The following is a 20,392-nucleotide window of genomic DNA, read 5'->3' as shown; positions in this document are numbered from 1 at the left end:
CGTTAATTTTTTTTTTAATTTTCATTTTATTGTATAAATATGACTACACCCTTATTTAATCTTCAGAAAAAGGAATATTCTAAGTAAAAATCCATCACTTCCATCATCAAAAGAGTTCAAGAAATTGATGCAAACAGAATACTTCTGCAAAGAGCAATATAAAAATGCTCTACGACTCTGCTTGTGTTTATTGTATGAAGTTGGAGTGTTAATACTGTAAAGTTTTACCGTTTAATTTTAAACTAATTCATACTTAAAGGTGTATATTCATTGGTATGTTTAATATTTTACATTCGTGGAAGATGAACTTTGTATAGTGAAGTATGTCTAGTGTACTTATTTGTAGTGAACATGAGTCCAGAACCTACAGAAAGTTGCATCATTTGATTTCATTTCAGGTGAAAATGAAATTACAAGAACACATCTTTCCTTAAGATTGCCTAAATTATGGAAAGTCTTCTAGATAATGAGACGTTTGAGTAATTTATTTTCCTAAAGTACTTGAGACAGAATGCTTCCTCTTTGTTGCTAGTTGAAAGAAAGCTACTTGCATTCTTCACCCTGGAGCTTTAATTTTTTAAAAGAATCAAAATCAGTAATTTACTTTACCTGCAGGTATGGTTTCACAATTAATTTAATCCAATTTTAGTTGGGGATGAGATGAAAGAAGAGAAGGAGGAGATGACCTCATGTCTTTGAATGAGCTTAGAGGTTTTGATAGTATTAGACTTCTTTCAGACTGTAATGTACTTTCTTTCACTGAGACCAGGTAGATGACAGTTACTTCTATGACTTCTATTATACAAATTTAAAAGGTTCAGGTAACCGTACCACCTATGCCAACATAAAATTGTTCATCTCTGGTATTTTATTAATAATACTTTGTTTCTTCCTTTATGAGCTTTAGTGCAAAATTTAGTTTGTCTACCTACTCAGCAATTAAATTAGCAGATTTTTTTTCTGGGGCTGGCTGGAAAGCATGCCTTTGTCAATAGGTTCTTAAATGAACACATCATATAACAGGGCATCTTGTGCTGTAAAAGAGATTTTTAATTTAGTTTATTTGCATCATTATGGATCAGTATTTAGGCTGTTTATATGTAAATGTACGATTTGAGGAACAATTAAGTGTTGACAAAGTAGATTGCAGTCATATCAATTGCAGCACATTTTACATAATTTTTCTAACTGACATCTTTGATGATAAATAGTGGATGCCAAGTCAAAGCCGATTATACAGTGCACTAGGAATTCATGGCGCTGTCAGGGAGAAGACCGATTGACTTTAAATTTACATATTAATGAGAAGATTTGTTAAGAGGGTGCTTGACTATAGAAAATAACAGCACATTTATAGGGCACGACACTTTATAAATAAAGCTGATGCAGGAAAATGGAAATTAAACCTATCAGATTAATAAATTCAAGACTGTTAAAATGCATATTTGCATTTTTATTCACTAAAATTCACCTTACTTTTTGAGAAACGTGCTTCTTTTGTTCAATTTGAGCTAATTCTCAGCAAGTAATTGTTTAACATTTTGTTTTCTTGTGCTTTGTCCTAAAAATATTTGTAACAACTATCAGTCACAGAGAAAAATCTATTTTTAACCAGATTCTCTAAATTGTTGCAAAACTCTTAATAGCATTAATAGTCATTAACCAAGATTTCTTAGTTTTACATTCATATTTTTTGTTTCTCTGAAGGATTTTCATTCTGGTCATGAGTACTGTGAAGAATATCCCTGCTTTACTGCAAGTCTTGAAATGTTTGAAGACTGGTTTGAAGTAGTTACTTGTTTATCAGTAACCTTCTTTTCCAAAGTTCTCCAACTTTAACAAGTATTAAACATAAAGAGAGCAAGTCACTCACCCTGGAGTGATAGTTTCTGCCCTGAACGGATGAGCAAGGACGATTTAAGCCATTTTCTGAAGAGTGGCATATTTTATGCCGGTTTGAATTTTTTGCCCATCCCTTTTCCCAGAAGTTTTTGGAATTGTTGCTTGTAAATAGAACCATTACGCCTTAGAGTATAATGCATGGAGATGCTTAACATGATGCTGCTGTTGGCTTGCATGAGTGTGTGGTCTTGAGGTTTGGCAGTTCAGGAACAGATTTTAAAGCTGTGCAGCTGTCTCTGTTTTAGCAGTGAAGCAATTGTGATGGGAGGCATTGGCTGCTTTAACTCTCCACCAGCAAGTGAGTGTATCATCTTTGAAGCTCAGGGCTCTCAGGGCTGTTTAGCTTTATTTCAGACAGTTGCAGATTTCAGAAGTAAGCTTTGTTGATGTTTAATTAAGATTTGAAAGAAAAAGATGAATTCAGATTATTCATGATCTTCAATCAATGAAATTACTTATAAACTAATATTTAGGAAAATCATGTCTCAGGTTTTCAAGTTTACATTCTTAGGATTATTTATCCACTGAATTATTAAAGCATTGCTCAACTCAAAGCACTTACAAGCTGAGGTTGACATCAGTGATAGGGATGTCGGGGATGGGAACGAAGCCTGAAAAAAAAATGACCTTAGAGAATAAAGACTTCCAGGAGAAAAATAGCAAATCTTTCAATGTGTATATCCCTAACTGTTAGTCATGGAAAATATCCTAGCTCTGAAATAGTAATAGAAAGAAAATAAATAAATTCCAGCTCAGATTATTCAAAATATTGAATAATATTGTGCTCTTTGCTTATTTTGAACATTCATTTGTATGCTTAGCATGCAACCTCAGCTTTACTCCTTTTACTCAACTTTACTCCAAGTTTGATTATTTTGGTTTTTGAGAATTTTTCAACGTTGAAGATTAATAGAGCTGATATAACAGAACAGAAATAAATTAGCTCACATTTAATTTGCAGGGCACAGACTATTATGATTGCTCTTGGAAAAAACAGATTGCATGTTTTCCTTTCCACAGTGTTCAGTATTAAAAATGTTTTCCATTGCACTTAATGTATGAAGCATATTGCATTATAGTTACAGGCTTTATGTGCCATGACCCTATTGAACTTTGTATAATTTAGTTTTTATGGTCATCACATAAGGGGAAGATCTATCCTAGTACGACTAAAGAATTTCTGCATTTGTTGTATGACAGACAAATACCAGTGTTTGTCACCTACAAACAAGTTTAAGTATAAGGCCATTTAATTACTTACTTACCCTTAGCAATTTGTACTAATTTCTTCTATTCTGGATATTTGTTTCCAGTTTTTATATTAATTTCAAAAAACCAGGAAGCTGTTTGTGTCAGTTAAGACACCAGAATAATCAAACATGGTCTTCTATAAATATGGGTTGCTTTGCTGAGGGAAGGAGAGAACTGTAGAATTTTCTGGTTAGGAGCAGAAGTCTCTACTTGGTAAGAGAATGTTTTTTGAAATAGATGTGCCTTTGTTTTCTCTGTGAGAATCTACCAGGGTTTCACTTTTCAGAAACGTGCACCTTAGAAACAATTTAGCTTCCATTTAAATGGAACTTGTTTGGCTTGCACTGTGTAAGTAGTATTTTTCTTGTGTTATCGAGATTTAAAAAATTGGATTTTTGCAGCTTTAGGACAAGTGATAGTGGGGAAATTCACTGTTGCTTTGTAGTTTGCTGAGCTAAACACCAAACTTCCACTGAACTTCCACTACTTTCACTAAATACCAAACAGTAATTAAGGTAGAAGTTGTCAAACATTGAATTTCTTAGATTAAGACAAAGATGGTGGCGAAGTATCAACAACAGGTCCTCTCAAGGCTCTTTTCCCTTTTTCTTCCCTTTTTTATGACTTCGTTTTCTACTTCACATAAGACTTGAGTACATGAGGATATTGCTGAAAGCAAAATGTGAACACTGACAGTGTTTTCTGATGGTTCAATTATTTTTTTTAACTTGAATTGACTTTATCAGATTTTTTCAGATATAGTATAAGAACAAAAATTGTATATTATATGTTAAACTGTGAATCATTACCTTGTGTAATAGTGTCTCTCTGAACAAGAAAAAAACATTTTTGTTGTGGAAGTGATCAAATGTCAGAACACGTCCCTGGCAGTATGCAAAAACCACAGTCCTAACTAATCTGAGCTGACTGTCCAACAGAGTGTTGGACTAGATGAGTTCCTTCCAAACTCCACCATTCTGTAACCTACACTCTTTTTGTTAAACGCTTTAAAATATTTCTTGCTCATGCAGTGTTTTCTTAGTATATTACAGTTATGAATTCTTAGTGTATTCTGTAAAGGTTATGGTTATGCATGATGGAATCCAGTGTGAAATGGCTATATTAAGACTGCTCTAAGTGTTTAGCACTGTTCTAAATATCTTTATTATTCTCCATGTTGAGCTGCACATCTAAGGAACAGTAGGTGTAAATAATAATGATTCAGTCAGAGCATATGAGGAATACAGTCTGTCCTTAACTTTTTGTAGTACTCTATAAAAAGTATTCTGAATCAGTTCTGTTGAGAGCATAATAAAAGTCCTAAATCCCACTTTGCAATGCTGAGAACAGAAGAAGGGAAAAGTATATTCAGGTTGACAATTACTCTTAGCTAGGTGAATTACCTAGGTAAAGTGATAAAAATAAAAGAAGCTAAAGTACTTCAAAACTATTCTGTATGTAAATCATTACTAAATGAAGATTAGTAAGGAGCCATAGACAGTCAAACATATTTAAGAAATATTGTGAATAGCATTTAATCGTTTAGGAATAATTTATCAAGATAAATGTAGGTTGCTCTGAAAGTAATGCCTCCTATTTATTTCTGTGGAAACATATACAAAGCAAAACACTATTTAGTCGAGCAAATTCTTAGCAACAAAATACTTTTTTTCAACAGTCACCACTTCTAGCTATGCAATGAACAAGAGCCTGCATGTCACACTTGTAAAAATCTGCACCCACTGTACAGTGGTTGAGATAGGACAATCCAACCAGGATTGGTAATGTACTCCACCATCTTTAAACTGGTGTGAGGTCTTGTGTTACTGTGTAGCAAGAGAAAGGTGCATGACTCTGGAAATTCAAGCCTTCTGTTTAGGCAGCATTGCAGTATAGCAGTTAGAACTGATAGTTTGTCCAGGTTCCTAGAAATCCAGAAGGGTAACCACTTTCCTATCCCAATAGGCAGTACAAATCACCTTAACAGCTGAGGGCTGTGTCTTGAACTTTTTCTTGGGAATTCACTTGTCAGTTCTCCGTGCATTGCCGCTTTGGCTCTGGCTCCTAGTGGTGACACCACATCTCGTTATTAGTAATAATGCTGCCCAGGAAATTGTCATCTTCAATTTTGCACGGGCTCAATAGATCCTGACAAACTTGCTGTGGTGTTGCATTCCATTCCTTTGTGAGCATCCATGGGACCCACTTGGTGCAAACTATGCTATCTCCATTTCCAGTGCATTAAAGCCAATATTCAGCTCTGAACATAGTCCCCTAGTTGTAATCTGCCAATTTGCACAGATTAACTGATTGAGATGCTCTTCATGTTGTGTTAGGACAGCTGTGCATAGTTATCCAGAGTGTGGCTTGTCTTTTGTGTTGCTGTTGGTGCTGCTAAAACACACCACCCTCAGCGTCATTGTGCTAACATCCACTTTTTTGGACATCATAAACACTCAGAAAGCATTGATAAATGTCTATGATGCAATTTTTTTCCGCATGGAGGATTTTGGTGACACATCTTTACTTCACATGCACTTCTGTGTCAGACATCATTTTGTCAGACTGCTACTCTTTGCCATTCATGGCAGAGCAACAAAATGTAACTGAATACTAGTGGGAAGGTTCAGCCTCTACTGCCACTCCACCAACATCTCGCTCTGACATTGTGATCCAACATCATCTCTCACTGGTAGGGATGGAGACATTAGTGGACAGGGGAAGGGTGACGGATGTAATCTACCTGGACTTCTGCAAAACCTTTGACATGGTCCCACACCATATCCTTCTCTCTAAATTGGAGAGGTATGGATTTGAAAGACGGACAGTTCACTGGATTAAGAACTGGTTGGCTGTTCGCAGCCAAAGGGTTGTGATTGATGGTTCTGTGTCTGAGTGGAAGTCAGTCACAAGTGGTGTTCCCCAAGGCTTGGTCTTGGGACCGGTGCTCTTCAGCATCTTTATCAGTGACATATATGATGGAAGCAAGTGCTCCCTTAGCAAGTTTGCAGATGACACCAGGCTGAGTAGTACAGTCAACACATTGGAGGGAAGGGAAGCAATCCAGAGACCTCATTGTGGCTTTCCAGTATTTGAAAGAAATAAACAGGAGGGTGAGTGACTGTTTATAAGGGTGGATAGTGATAGGACAAGGGGGAATGGTTTTAAACTGGGGAAGACAGGGGAAGTTTAGGTTAGATATTAGGAAGAAGTTTTTCACTCAGAGGGTGGTGACACACTGCGACACATTGCCCAAGGAGGATGTGGATACCCCATCCCTGGAGGCATTCAATGGTAGGCTAGATGTGGCTCTGGGCAGCCTGTTCTAGTGGTTGGCAACCCTAGCAGGGGGGTTGAAACTAGATTATCTTTGAGGTCCTTTTCAACCCAGATTATTGTATGATAAAATAGGAAGCATTACTTTCAAAGCAAACCTCAGTATTTTGTAGACATTACAGAACCTTCACTTAGTTGCTTGTGCTGTGTGGTTCTATTAGGTGGTAGCTTTTTTGATATTTTTTTCTTCTCCTTTCACCAGAAGATTGAAGCCACAAGATTTTACTTCCTGGGAATCAAAAGTAGTAATCTCATTTTCAGTTTCTATTAAGATGTCCTCTCCTGATGCAAATTAAAACCATCTCCTAGATTTAGCAGATCTACATGTTCCTGATCTAGCCAATAAAGTCAAAAGATGAAGCATATTTCAGGAAGCTGGTGTGCATATGTTATGTTGCTTATTTCTTCCATTCTTATTGTGACATCTCTACTGGAGAATTCTGGATTCAGCTGTTTCCGTTTCCCTCAGAGTACTCCGTAACTAGGTTCTTACAGATATACATGAGGAGGAGTTAGTGTAAGAGATCATTTATATTTATGTAAAGATACTTGGTGAAGTAATTGGGACATAACATGGACTGGTTAGCCATTTGACTGTGATACCAGTTTCAGTGCATAACAAAAGAAGAGTAACTTAGAGATAGATTTATAACAAAAAACAAGGATGATTTAAAGTAAATTAGGGAAAATAGAGTTCTAAATGAGTTCTAAACAGAACTTTCTGGTTGTTGTACTTCATGACCACTGCAAAAATAGTCTCTTCTTTCACTGACACAGCAAACAATATTGTCTGTCTTTCTTTACATTTTCTTCCTCTGTACTCCTGTGTTAGGACTAGTGGTTTCTAAGGGAATAGATCTGTCAGAATAATACTTGGAGGGAGAGGAAGGGTTAGATTTCAGCCGCATGAGTTTTCTAATTTGATCTACTTTACCAAGCATTTACTGCTGACACAGAATTATAATCTGTAGATAAAAATGACATCTATCTTTGCAGCAAAGTGTGTTGCTGTGGTTACCCAAAGAATTTAGCTGTGAAATTGCAGCAGCGGGTAGAACTTGTGTAGATAAGTTCTTAGGACATTCTGTGTCAGCTGAAATTAAGAAAGTAACCACTGCTTTTCTCATGGCTTTGTCCAGAAGCAGTTTCTGTGTAATCCATCCAATGCTGTGGTCTTACCTTCTTGACTCAGAATGAAGGTATATATAGGAGAAGATACATATTTTCTAGTGATTTTTGCAAATAAGTTGTTAAAACTGTGCTTATGTCTGTCTAGATCATTAAGTTGTTGGTGGTAAATACTGAAATGCTTTCACGGAAAACTAAATATTAACTGTTTAACTGCTAATCATTTTCAATTTAAATATCAGACATACCAAACCTTTGTCAGCCTATGTCCTGTTCAAGCGATCTATTCAAGTTTTTAGCTTTAATTTTGGTAATTTCTGTGATAAATAATCCTGTAAAATTGTGTAAGCAATGTGAAATGAATATTATCTACGTACTTAGAGGCCCTCTTGAATTCCAGAATATTAATAAATTTTGTTCTGAGCATCTGTCCATAGGAAATTCTTTGCCTACTACCTTGTGTGGCCTTTTCATTGTTTTGAGGTCTCCTCAAAATGTATAGAAATGTTGCAAAATAAACTTTTATCTCCCTTTTCACATAAGTAAGCTTTTGCTTAATTTTTCCTCTGAGGAAGACCTATGTGACTGCAATGAGGATGCTATAGTCTCTTGAGTCTGAGACTGCATGCTTTTTGATTTGGTATATTGCATATCTCTGAAGGACCCTAGGGAACATGAAGTACTTTATCCAAAATTCCAAATTATTTGGATTATTCTGCATTTTGTCTGTGTATCCATATGTTTGTTCCAGTTTATTATTAAAAAAAAAAATGCGAGACAAGAAGACTAGGGGTAAGTTAGACCTAAATCTGAATGGTAGCAACACTTGCTCTTCCAGTATGACTCTACCACCAGAATAAATTTGCCACTGATTTTTTTGATGCCTGAATATCACTGAAACAAATAGACGCTTTAAGTCAGACTGATGGGCCTGTAGTTTCCCAGGTCCTCCCTCCAGCCACCACCCATTCTTGTGGATGGATGTCAAATTTGCTAGGCTCCAGTCAGCTGAGATCTTCTGAGGTAGCTGAGATAGCCAGGACTGCTGAAATGATGGAAAGTGACGTGGTGAGCATGTCAGCTGGCTTTGTCAGTACCCTTGTGTGTATCCCATCTGGCCCCATAAACTTGTGTGCATCTAAGTTCTGTGGCAGGTTGCTAACCATTTGCTCTCGGATTATGAGGGCCTCTTTCTGCTCCCTGTCCTTACCTTCCAGTTCAAGGAGTGTACTGGGTACCAGAGCACAATTGATTTTACTGGTAAAGACTGAGGGAAAGAAGGCATTAAGTACCTCAGCCTTTTTTTCTCCTTCACTGTCTTCCCCCCACATCCAACTGGAGATTCTCCTTAGTCTTCCATTGTTGCAGGACATTGCTTTTGGCTTTGTTGAACTTCATGAGTTTCCTTCTGGATAGCATGCACTCCCACAAGCATATGAGCTGCACCACTCGAGTTGGTGACTGTGCTTGCTGAGGGTGTAATCAGTCCCTCTATCTACAACATTGACGTCGATACTAAATAGCATTGGTCCAGTAGCAATCCTCTTGAAGATCACTGCTCACTACTGGGTTCCATTTGGATATTGATCCATTGAATGTAACTCTGATTGCTGCCATCCATGCTGTTCCCATTTCTTTTAATAGCCCATCATCTGTCAAATTCATATCTTTGCAACATTGAGACAGAATGTTGTGGAACACCATAGCAAAGGCCTTACAGAATTCCAGGTGGATGATATCAATTTCCTTTCCAATGCAGTCACTTCACTGTAGAAGGCTACCAGAAAAGTCAGGCATGATTCTCCCTATGTGAAGCCGCACTGGCTGTCTGTAATTACCTCCATGTCTCCAATGTGCTTCAACATAACTTTTAGGAGAATCTCTTCCATAATCTTACAGGACTCCTAGTAGAGCCTGGCTGTTTAGTAGTACCTTTAAAAAACAGGTATGCTATTGTCTTTTCTCTAGCCATTGGGAACTTCACTTGACTTCCATGAGTTTTGAAATATGATGGAGTGTGGTTTGGCAACTGCATCTGGCACTTCCCTCAGGATCCTCAGGTGTATGCTTGCAGATTCCGCAGATGACTGCATACCTGATGTTCTCTTATGAGGTGAAGGACTTCATACACCCAGACTCTGCCTTCTGATAAAGGAACTGCAGAGATGTGGGAAAAGTGATTGTCAGTGAAAACTAAGGCAGTATACTCTGAAGTTTTTTAACATATCATTTTTTTGGTAAATCTGTATTTCTTTGTATTCTTACTATTGCATATCTTCCACATGCTATTAAAATTAGTATGATTTTGTGGTAAGAGGAAGCTGTTTTATGTCTGATTTCTATTTTGAAGAGGATTGAACTGTTCTACATAAATTAAAACTTCAAAAGTGACTGTTAAAATAAGTTAAAATGTTTTAGATAAATATTAAAATTAAAAAAATAGATAAATTTAAATAAATTATATAATTAATTTAATTCTAACTGTAGGTCTTCAGTTTGAGGTCAAATCAAAACTCTGGGGAGGTAAAATTTTAGTGCTATCAATATCTGGCATTTCTTGGAAGTGTGAAGAAGCATCTTGCCACAGCTAAATGAAGGTGCAGTATTGATGTTGAGGATTGGAAAATAAGGATGTAGGAAACTATTTGTAGAAAGTTCAATTTTGATTGAATAATGTTCACTAAAGCATCTTTAAAAGGCAGGAGTCTTGTTTTTGGTTTTGTGCTGACAGCAATTAAAGTATTATCTATGCTTTTCTCCATGATACCTTTTTTCCTGCTTGGAAAAACCCTTAGACTTCAGACGTAGTATAAGAGGCATGCTGTTCTGATTGCTCTTTGTAATCTGAGATATTAGTAGCACCAGTAGCATGCTGAGCAGGATGCTTTTGCCTTAGAGCAAGGCTTTTCATCATTGTTGTACTGCAGTACAAAGAAGTTCTGTTGTACTTACCACCATGAAGCTACCAGCTCTGTGCCACTTCCGACAAAAATAAATAGGTGTCCCATCTCTTCCTTTTTTGCAGAGTTCAGAACTTCCACTGTAAGGTTCCTCTGGGGACAACAGTCTTCACCAATTCTCGTTGTGTAGTTCTTACAGCATGCATTATTGGAGGGATAGTCCCACCAACATTTTTCCTACCATTTCAATAGCATTGCCGAAGTGGAGACTTCTATGATGGAGTTGATGGCATTGGTAGACCAAGGAAGGGCAACTCTGCCTGTACTTGTACAGGACCTTTGACCTGATTCGCACCATATATTTTTCTCTAAATTGGAGAGAGATGGATTTGAAAGGTGGACTGTTGAATGGATAAAGAATTGGCCGGATGGTTGCAGCCAAAGGGTTGTTGCCAGTGGTTCTATGCACAGATGGAAGACTGTCATGAGCAATGTCCCTCATGGGACCACTGCTCTTCCACATCTTTATCACTGATTGATACTTTGAGATTGAATGTAAACTGAGCAAGTTTGCTAATGACGCTACACTGAGAGGTGCAGTAAGAAAGATAGAAGAAAGGCATACTATTCAGGGAGACCTGGATAAGCTTGCAAAGTGGATCCACGAGAACCTACTGAGGGTTGGAACTAGATGATCTTTGAGGTCCTTTCTAACACATTCTGTAATTCTATGAGATATGTCTGGTTGAATTATTTTCCCCTTCCCTTATGTTATAACTCTTCCAGTGCTTATGCTGAGCACATAGTTGGTGTCGTTCTGATTTGAATGATAAAAACCAGAAGGGTTCCTTTGAAGAGTTCAATTTTAGGGTTTTTTTTTTTACAGATCCCAAGCTACTTAACGACACAGTAGGCAGTGCTATCAAAAAATGAAGTTTGTATGGTACTGCAGAAATTATAAATCAAACTTTGTTCAAGTCAGATAAAAACCAACGCATAAAAAAATCTTATTATTCAGGTAAATGCAGACTTTTAAAAAATGAATTCTCTCCTTCTGACAGTAAGTATAGTCAGCAGTTCAGGTTGAGGCTTAAGGAGTTGCTAGTGACTGAATGTTTTCACAGATGCATGTAAGAGCTGTCTGTGTCTGGGATAATTAATAGAATTTGACACAGCAGTTCTTATACACAATAAGCCTGCAGGTGTCTGTCTTTCAGTCTCATGGCTCCTTTATGTAATGCTTTGCTTTCATTTTCATGTTAATGTGAAAATCTTGCAGTATTATTCTCTTTGTTTTAATAAGGTCCTTGTGTGATTACAAATTCTGACTAATTTAGACTTCAACTTTATGTTAATGAATTACACTTCATTAAACTTACTTCCCTATGTGGCATCATCGTCTTCTGTCTGGAACATAATTACTTCATATTTCAACAAATATGAAAAAATAGGAATTCTGAGGTGGCAATAAATAGTAACTATGAGAAGAGACCACATTAATACTCCCGTGAGGATACGAAAAAAGTGATAAGATACAAACATTCTGAAGGGATTTAAATTAAAGAAATTTTCAGAAAGGATACTCTTTCTAACCAACAAAATTATTTACAAATAATTTACAAAAATTGCAAATGCAAGAGCTCAAGCTCTTTCTTTACAACTGTGATTAATGAGTTAAATACTATTTCCAACTATGTATTTCTGTTGAGTTCAATAGCACTGATGTGTGTGCCTGTTAGTAGGGATACTGATGGCTGAATCAATGAAGACTGGGTTATCTTTCAGTTAAAGGAAGCTTGGTTTCTTCAGTATGGTGAGATGCATTGAGATCAGGAGTTTTGCTTTGAAGCTGCTTTGTCCTGTAGAAAAGGGAAGGAATTCAGTCATCAGTACTATTGATTAAGCATTTTGAATTGTTAGTTTAGAAGGATGTCTATCACAAAGATACACAGGTAGAGAAATGAACGAACTGAATCACCTCAGTTGGTTTTGCATAAGAAATGTAGCAGCTAAATGCTTGCTATGTCTTCTGCAAAACATTGAGGGCACTGTTGACATCACCTATGAAAATGAGAAGAAATGTAAAGGACAATTTATTTTCAGTGTTCTTTCAAATTTTAATAAAATGAAATGAAAACTGTAAGTTATCTCTTTTCCACACCCACTTTTATAGAGTTTTTCACTACCTATGGTCTTGATGAATGCATAAAGACAAGTTTCAAAGTTTTCCTAGCCTAGTTTGCTGAAGAGATAATAAGTAAGACTTTACGTTCATTTCTAGCAATTTCTCTACTCCCTTTTGATTTCTCTTCTACCTCCAGCAATAATTTAAAGGATTTGTCTCAAAAGTAATTGTTTTTTAAAAATGAGCAATTGAATACGTGACTTAAATAATCCTCAAAAAACAACTGGAGTTTAATAACTGTGTATGGTTGGATAATACTATACCAGGTGTCTCCACATAGGCAGCATTTGGCCCAGGACCCACCCCTTCCCCATGCCACTGTGGAGCAGCTCTGCCTCTTCTAGCAGACTGGCCCAAGGCGTGCATCCATTGCTCAGTAACAGCCAAAACATTGTCCCAAGACAATTGATCTGCAGTAGGTGCGGCCTGAGCATGCCTTAAATAGGCTTTGATGAAGACGTGAGAGAAAGCAGGGCAGAACAATTATAGTTGGGCTCTGGTGGCTGAAAAGCTTGCCATGAGCCAGAAGTGTGCACTTGTAGCCCAGATGTCCAACAGTATCCCAGACTGCATCAAAAGAGGGATGGGCAGCAGAGAGAGGGAGGTGATTGTCCCCTTGTACTATGCCTTTGCGAGGCCCCATCTGGAGTGCTGTGTCCAGATCTGGAATCCCCAGGACAAGAAGAACGTAGAGCTGTTGGAATAGGTCCAAAGCAGGGCCACGAGGATGATCAAAAGGCTGAGCACCTCTCCTTTCATATGTGGGCTCATGTAGTTTGGCTTGTTCAGCCCGAAGAGAAGGCTCTGAAGAAACCTCATTGTAACCTTCCAGTACTTAAAAGGGAGATCATCAGCAGGAGAGAGATTAAGATTGTCTTTTTACGTGGTCTGATAGTGATAGAACAAGGGAGAATGATTTTTAACCTTAAAGAGGGGAGTTTTAGGTTAGTTAGGAAGGAATTCTTTACTCAGACACTGATGAGGTGATGGAACAGGCTGCCCAGATTCCCTGTTCCCAGAAGTGTCAAAGGCCAGGTTGGATGGGGCTGTGAGCAGCATGATCTGGTGGGTGGCAACACTGCCTGTGGAGGGGGATCATGAATTGGACATTTGTTAAGGTCCCTTCCAACCCAAACCATTCTATTATTCTGTGATTTAACGATTCTGATGTAAGCTAGCTTCTTGTAATATAAATAAATAACTGGCCGCAGTGATGCTATCTCTTTTAGCTTGCTATTCTGGTGACAAAGAGTGATAAAAAAGATAGGGGAGTGAAGATGCACATGAATCTAAGTGGTTTCTGCAGCCTCTAACTGTGAAAAATTATGAAAACTTCCATAGTGTTGAATGTTGTGGATGTCTATTCTGAGAAGGATGTTTTCATAGAATCGATAACCTACATTACAGTATATCATTGTACTAGCTTTGTTAGTATTTTTTTGTATTTTTTAGTATTTTGTTAGTATTTTTTGTATTGTTATTTGGGCATCCTCTGAACCTCTTATATTTTACATATTATGTGTAATGTTAGAGATAAGAATTCTGCCTTTTCTGCTAGTTCCCTGATGCTCTCATGGGTAAGTTTCTGTTATGGCTTTCAATTCGGTTGTGCTACAACTATTCAATGGTAACAGCTGTTCTAGTAAGAATTACATTTCAAAAGAATGTGTTCTATCAAGGTCATCCATAAAATCAACCAATACTATCTGTCCATTCCTCCTTCCTCCAACAACCTGCCACTAGAAATTGAATGTCCTGTTGTAGTCATACAATGTCATATACAAGTCTAGAAGTCTATAATGACTTCTTTTCCTTTTTTTTTTTTTATTTAATGTAACTCCTGTTACATTGTGGTGTTGTATATTGTTGTATATTACTTTTTCAATTAATATAATTTGTTGATGCAAATATTCCGTGCATATATTTCACATTTTATCTTTTGGTAGGATGAAAATGCTGAAGAAGAGTATAATGAAAACAATTTCTATGAATCTGATGAAGAACAGAAAGAAAAGGATCAGAAAGTTAAGAAGACCTACACTATGGATCCAGATCACAGGCTGCTGTTACGAAATACAAAGCCCTTGCTTCAAAGCCGAAATGCTGCTGTATGACAAATTCTTTTTTTAGATAAAATGTTAAAATACTAAATATCTGTGTTCTACAAAACATGACAGTATGAACTTTCAAATTTACTCCTCCTTATGTCAAGCAGTGTAATACTACGTAGTAACTTCTATAGGAATAGAATAGCTGTTCTTTTTTCTTTGAAATTAGCTTAACTTTTAAGCAAAACTTGAGAACGGAATGTTTTGTATGCTCAACTTTAATGACAGGCAAAATGCTGGAGAAAATGTGAGAAAATCTCAGTTCAAGTTTTGGTGATACAGATTCGCAAAGAAAATCGTAGTTGCTAGTGATTCATCAAGTGGTACTTTCCTTTGAGTAGACAGTTACATGCCTCAATTCCTTATAATGCCCAGCCATATTCTTGAGTTGGTATTTTGGCAGGATGCTAGGGTAGATGTGGCATCACAATTACAGAATCCTCTGCATACCAGAAGTTTTAATCTGCAGGTAAATTTTTAGGACCAGAAGGAGATGTGTTGATGGTGAAACACTGTGATGTTAAACTTTACTTCTAAATTCAATTTGTCTCATTATTCAAGGCTAGGTTGTTTTGGAAGGCTTTTCCAGTGTTATCACAAAAAAAAACCCAAAAACCCAAAAATCCTGTGCCATGATGAAGTCTTTTTCTAACCTCTTCTTGAGCTACTGAAGTGATTGAGTTTTTCTTTCTTCCCTGAATCACATTTCTAGACTCCAAGTAATGTCTAACGCTTTTCAAAATTGTTTGTAATCTGTCAGCAAACTCTGGAAACAAATTGAATGCAGTTTTACAATAACAATTGTATTAGACCACAGCCTTTTGCTGTTGTACATCTATGTGATACTTCCTCATCTTATACAAAGAACAGCTGTGTTAGATATATTTGTCATCAAAATGAATTGAGAATAGTTTCAGATTCTTTTCTTACACACTCCATAAAAGCTGCTTATCTTTCGTAGTCCATAAACCACTTTCTTCATATTTGTTAAGTACAGTACTGATTCTAAGATTTTTTATCTTGAAGTTTGCTATACTAAATTGAGGTGTTTAAATGCAGTTTATCAAATGAAATCTTGATTCTTTGAATTGCTGCTATTACATCATTTTTTAATATTCACAGAATTTACCAGCAATTAAATAGACTGCTTTCTCTTTGACTTTAGATTATTCTCAGTAATAAAGCAGCACTGTAGCATTCTGCTAAAAATGTTTCACTTATTTTCTCTTCTCAGATTTATATCAATTTTTACTGTTTATTAATAATAATTTTTCTCTAATGGATTTTAATATTTAAGATATCAAATCAACTGTCATAACAGTTTTTGACTTTCCTTTCTTTGATTTGTTTAGTTTAGATTAAGAAAATTTACCTTTACAGTATTGTAGGGAAGGTTATGACATGAATTATTAATTGGTGTATGATGTATATTACCTGTTTTAAGTTGGTTATGTCAGTCTTATACTTTTTTCCATTTGGTCTGCTGCTATAATTCATACTTTCAATTGGATTTTAGAAAACAGTAGTAAAGGCAACTGCTATTTAATAAATTAATGATAGAATAATGAAATGGAAGTTTTTTAGTAGAAGCTAAAGAACGAGTAATCTTGGACCTGTATTTAATAAAAATAAAAGGACAAGATTTGCAGAAGTTTTTTTAAAACTGAATCAAAACAATTGCACATTATTTCCTCTTTAACGGGTAGATATAATGTTAGCAGTACGGGATTATTAACAATGATATTGGTATGATTACATTTGAATTACTTAGTTCCATTTCTTACTCTTTGTCCCTCTTCCTCTAGAAAGTGTATTATACTGTGTAATAAATACTGGGAGGAATAACAGGTACTTGTTAGCTTTCACTGTCAGGAATAAAAATATCCTTCTCCCCATGTTTCTACCCTAGTCTGCTTTGCTGATTTCAAAAAATGTAGGTATGGACTTTGCATACCTGGTAGGTCCGCAAGTGTGAAGCAAATGTATGAGTCAAAATTTTGAGTTAATATGCTGTTTTGAATGTTCTTCTTTTAGGTGGTAATGGCAGTTGCACAGCTTTACTGGCATTTGGCACCAAAATCTGAAGCTGGTGTTATTTCTAAATCATTGGTGCGTTTACTCCGTAGTAATAGGTAAGTCAAGTCAAATTGCCATCTGTACTTTTTAATGAGAGCTTTAGGTAGATATACATTTTTAGTGCATACCTCTTTAGTCATAGCTTTATGTGTAAATATAACTCCTGTGCTACTAATATGTTGTTTTAAGATTGTCATGTAAAATGCTGGTTTTTTACTTTGTGAGTGAGAATCTTTATATGTAACCCCATCACTTTCAGTATTACTTCCAGTGATCATTCATTATCATAAGTGTTTTATTCTTAATTATGACTGTCTTAGAAGAATCATGGCTGCCTAATGATCATTCAAAGAAAGATGGTACTAACTAATCAGCTTAGGTAATTTGTGGTTTTGGTTTTTTTTGTTTTGGTTTGGTTTTTTCCAATTACTGGAAGTTACTCGAAATGTAATTGTGTTGTTTTACTGTCTTGCTTTGCCAATCAAAAAAGACTTCAGAAGGGTTTTTTTTTCTTCTTCTTCACTGTACTTTGATGTCTTGTTGACAGAGAAACTGGGAGACACTTATTAAATTACTGTCTGGTACTGTTGAATCCTCTATGTTTTCTTAAACCTTGGACTGCTTTTAAAGAACCAGTTTATATTTCGTTCAGTATAACTAAAAGTTTGATTTTACCATCCTCCATGTACCATCTTTACATGTTCCATGTACCTCGTAAACAGCCATTCTCCCTCCTGTTTACACGCTTCTTTAAAATACTAGAAGGCCACAATGAGGTCTCCCCAGAGCCTTCTCTTCTCCAAGCTAGACAAGCCCAGTTCCCTTTGCCTTTCTTCATAGTAGAGGTGCTCCAGCCCTCTGACCATCTTAGTGGCCCTCCTCTGGACCCGCTCCAAGAGCTCCACGTCCTTCCTGTACTGGGGCCCCAGGCCTGGACGCAGTACTGCAGATGGGGCCTCACAAGAGCCGAGCAGAGGGGGACAATCACCTCCCTCTCCTTTTGCATTTTGTTTACTCTTCATTTATACTCAGATTTCCTCAAATGAGAAGTCACTGCTTTCCATAGATAGCAACTAATATGCCTTTAGTGTTCTGATATTCATATTGAATGACTTGGCTGTTCTCTGTCACCAGTCTAAGAGAAATACTTTTGCTATCAGAGCAACCCTGAAATAAGCTTTTGTTGATTGTTCTTAGCCTGTGGCCTTTAAATTAATGTCCAGTATGATGATGGTGATGGTGATGATGATGATGATGATGATAATAATAATAATAATGCCAAATGGAGTTATAATCTAGAAAGGTTGGAAGGGGGTGTATAAACAGGAGGGAGAATGGCTGTTAATATGAGTGGATAGTGATAGGACAAGGGGGAGTGGTTTTAAACTGAGACGGGAGGTTTAGGTTAAATATTAGGAAGTTCTTCACTTAGAGTGTGGTGATGCACGAGGTTGCCCAAGGAGGCTGTGGATGCCCCATCCCTGGAGGCATTCAAGGCCAGGCTGGATGTGGCTCTGAGCAGTCTGGTCTGGTGGTTGGTGATCCTGCACATAGCAGGGGGGTTGAAACTAGATGATCTCTGTGGTCTTTTTCAACCTGGGCCATTCTATGATTTTATGATTGCTTTCTGTGATTCTGTGAAGGGTATATAAATACTTGGAAGAGCATTTTGTATCACATGAATCACATTTATGTCACATGAGGTTGACTGTTTCCAAGTACCTATGTAAGAATTACCTAAAATTAAGTTTAAAATATGTTGTATACTTGTGCATTATTACCTGTCTTCATAAGCTACAACTGTAGTTACTGCAGGGCTATTATGTATTTTTGTATAAAAGGAGATAACGGATAATTTCTTTATTAAGTTTATTTGCATCACAAAAGAATTTCTGCACTAGTTTAAAAAATATGCATGTGAATTTTCACGTGGTCTTTAAATGATTGGTACAGAAATTGTAGTATAAAATCTTTAAAAAATCATCCTGATTTCTTCTTGTTTGCTCCTTCTGAGGGTTGTAAGTGAACATATTAATCAGAATGTCCTCCTGTTTTATCTTTCTGTTTAGAATATTACATAGTTCTGTTGTCTACAAAGTCTGTAATGTTGAAGTGCTGTTTTTTGATAGGTTTGTGAGTCTGTTAGCATGTATTGAATGTGACTGGCAAGCTAGGCCCTTTTTGAGAATTAACGGAAAATTTTTCAAGACAAAGAAATGTTTACCTAATTCTTACTGGTTGTTCAAGCATTAGCTGCCATTGTAACTAATGCAGTAATTTGTACTCTACAGATAGTAGTCCGTATCTTTCCAATTCTCAGCTATGCCATTCTGATCCTTTTGTCATAGTGAACAAAATGTAAGGATTTCGTGAGCTATGTTTGGAGATTCTAGAATGTGAAACAAATAATCATCTCATAATAGTTGGCAATTTCCAATCTACTTTTTCTTTATATGTTTGTGTCAAGTAATATATAATTCTACGGAATAACATCTGTTTCTCTGTTCAATTCTAGGGAAGTGCAGTATATTGTTCTGCAAAATATTGCCACTATGTCAATTCAGAGAAAGGTAAACCATATTTAGAATTTTTGGAATTGCATTATATTGAACTCAGGCAAACAACTTACATATGTTCTATTTTCCAGGGCATGTTTGAACCTTATCTGAAGAGTTTCTATGTTAGATCAACGGATCCAACAATGATTAAAACTCTGAAGGTGAGTTAAAATAAAAATCACCTGTATATCACTGGACAAATCACTGTTTGGAACAAAAAAGTAAAGTTTTCATGTGCTGCTGTAGCAGACATCATTCTGTGCTATTCATTTTTTTCACTAAGTATAGATTTGTTGCTTTTATTTAAGTCCATAGATGTCCTTCAGAGTTGTCAGGCTATTTGGAAATTCTTTTGTTACAGGCAGCAAGAGAACAGTGTTTTCCACCATATCTTTTGGTACAATTCAGTGGAGAACATTGCTTTTTTTTTTTTTTTTTTTTTTTAAATAGCCATTAAAATATTTAGAGTTTGATCGTTTTCTTAATAGGAAAAATCTCATATAAAGAGAAGTGAAATCACACTGTTATTGATACTATTTGATTAAAAAGAGTTTAAATCTGTTTTACCAAAAGAAATGGGAGTCAAATATGGGACAGTGTCCGAGGATCAAGTTCCCTTTGAGGTCAACTTTTGACATAAGTATGAGGGTTGCTCTAAAAGTAATGCATCCTGTTCAGTGTTGTTGGTGCACAACATCAGAGGCAGATGCTGATGGTACAGCAGTAGTTCCCACCAGCATTCCATTGCATTATGTTGCTGTGACAGATGGCAGCAGAGGGGCAGTCTGACAGAATGGCATCTGACATGAAAGCACAAATGAAGCAAAGGTTTGTCATTGAATTCCTCAATGCAGAAATAATGCCATCCACTGAATCACAGAATCACAAAATGGTAGGTGTTGGAAGGGACACCATCATTGAGCCCAAGCTCCCTGCTAAAGCAGATTC

General features: G+C 36.5%; 1 protein-coding gene across 1 annotated transcript in view; it reads left to right on the top strand.

Moving 5' to 3' along the window:
• AP3B1 (adaptor related protein complex 3 subunit beta 1) overlaps nucleotides 1-20,392 on the top strand; it is a 159,572-nt gene that overhangs the window by 52,396 nt on the left and 86,784 nt on the right. The window contains exons 7-10 of the mRNA XM_042875404.1: nucleotides 14,649-14,810; nucleotides 16,845-16,942; nucleotides 19,402-19,456; nucleotides 19,534-19,605. Coding sequence (XP_042731338.1) covers nucleotides 14,649-14,810; nucleotides 16,845-16,942; nucleotides 19,402-19,456; nucleotides 19,534-19,605 — 387 coding nt within the window. The remainder of the gene's footprint in view (nucleotides 1-14,648; nucleotides 14,811-16,844; nucleotides 16,943-19,401; nucleotides 19,457-19,533; nucleotides 19,606-20,392) is intronic.

Source organism: Lagopus leucura, unplaced genomic scaffold, assembly GCF_019238085.1.
Source record: "Lagopus leucura isolate 7727_CA_CO unplaced genomic scaffold, USGS_WTPT01 Super-Scaffold_100014, whole genome shotgun sequence".
Classification (NCBI taxonomy): Eukaryota; Metazoa; Chordata; class Aves; order Galliformes; family Phasianidae; genus Lagopus; species Lagopus leucura.
The sequence above is the reverse complement of the archived record's forward strand: the minus strand, read 5'-3'. Positions and strand labels throughout refer to the sequence as shown.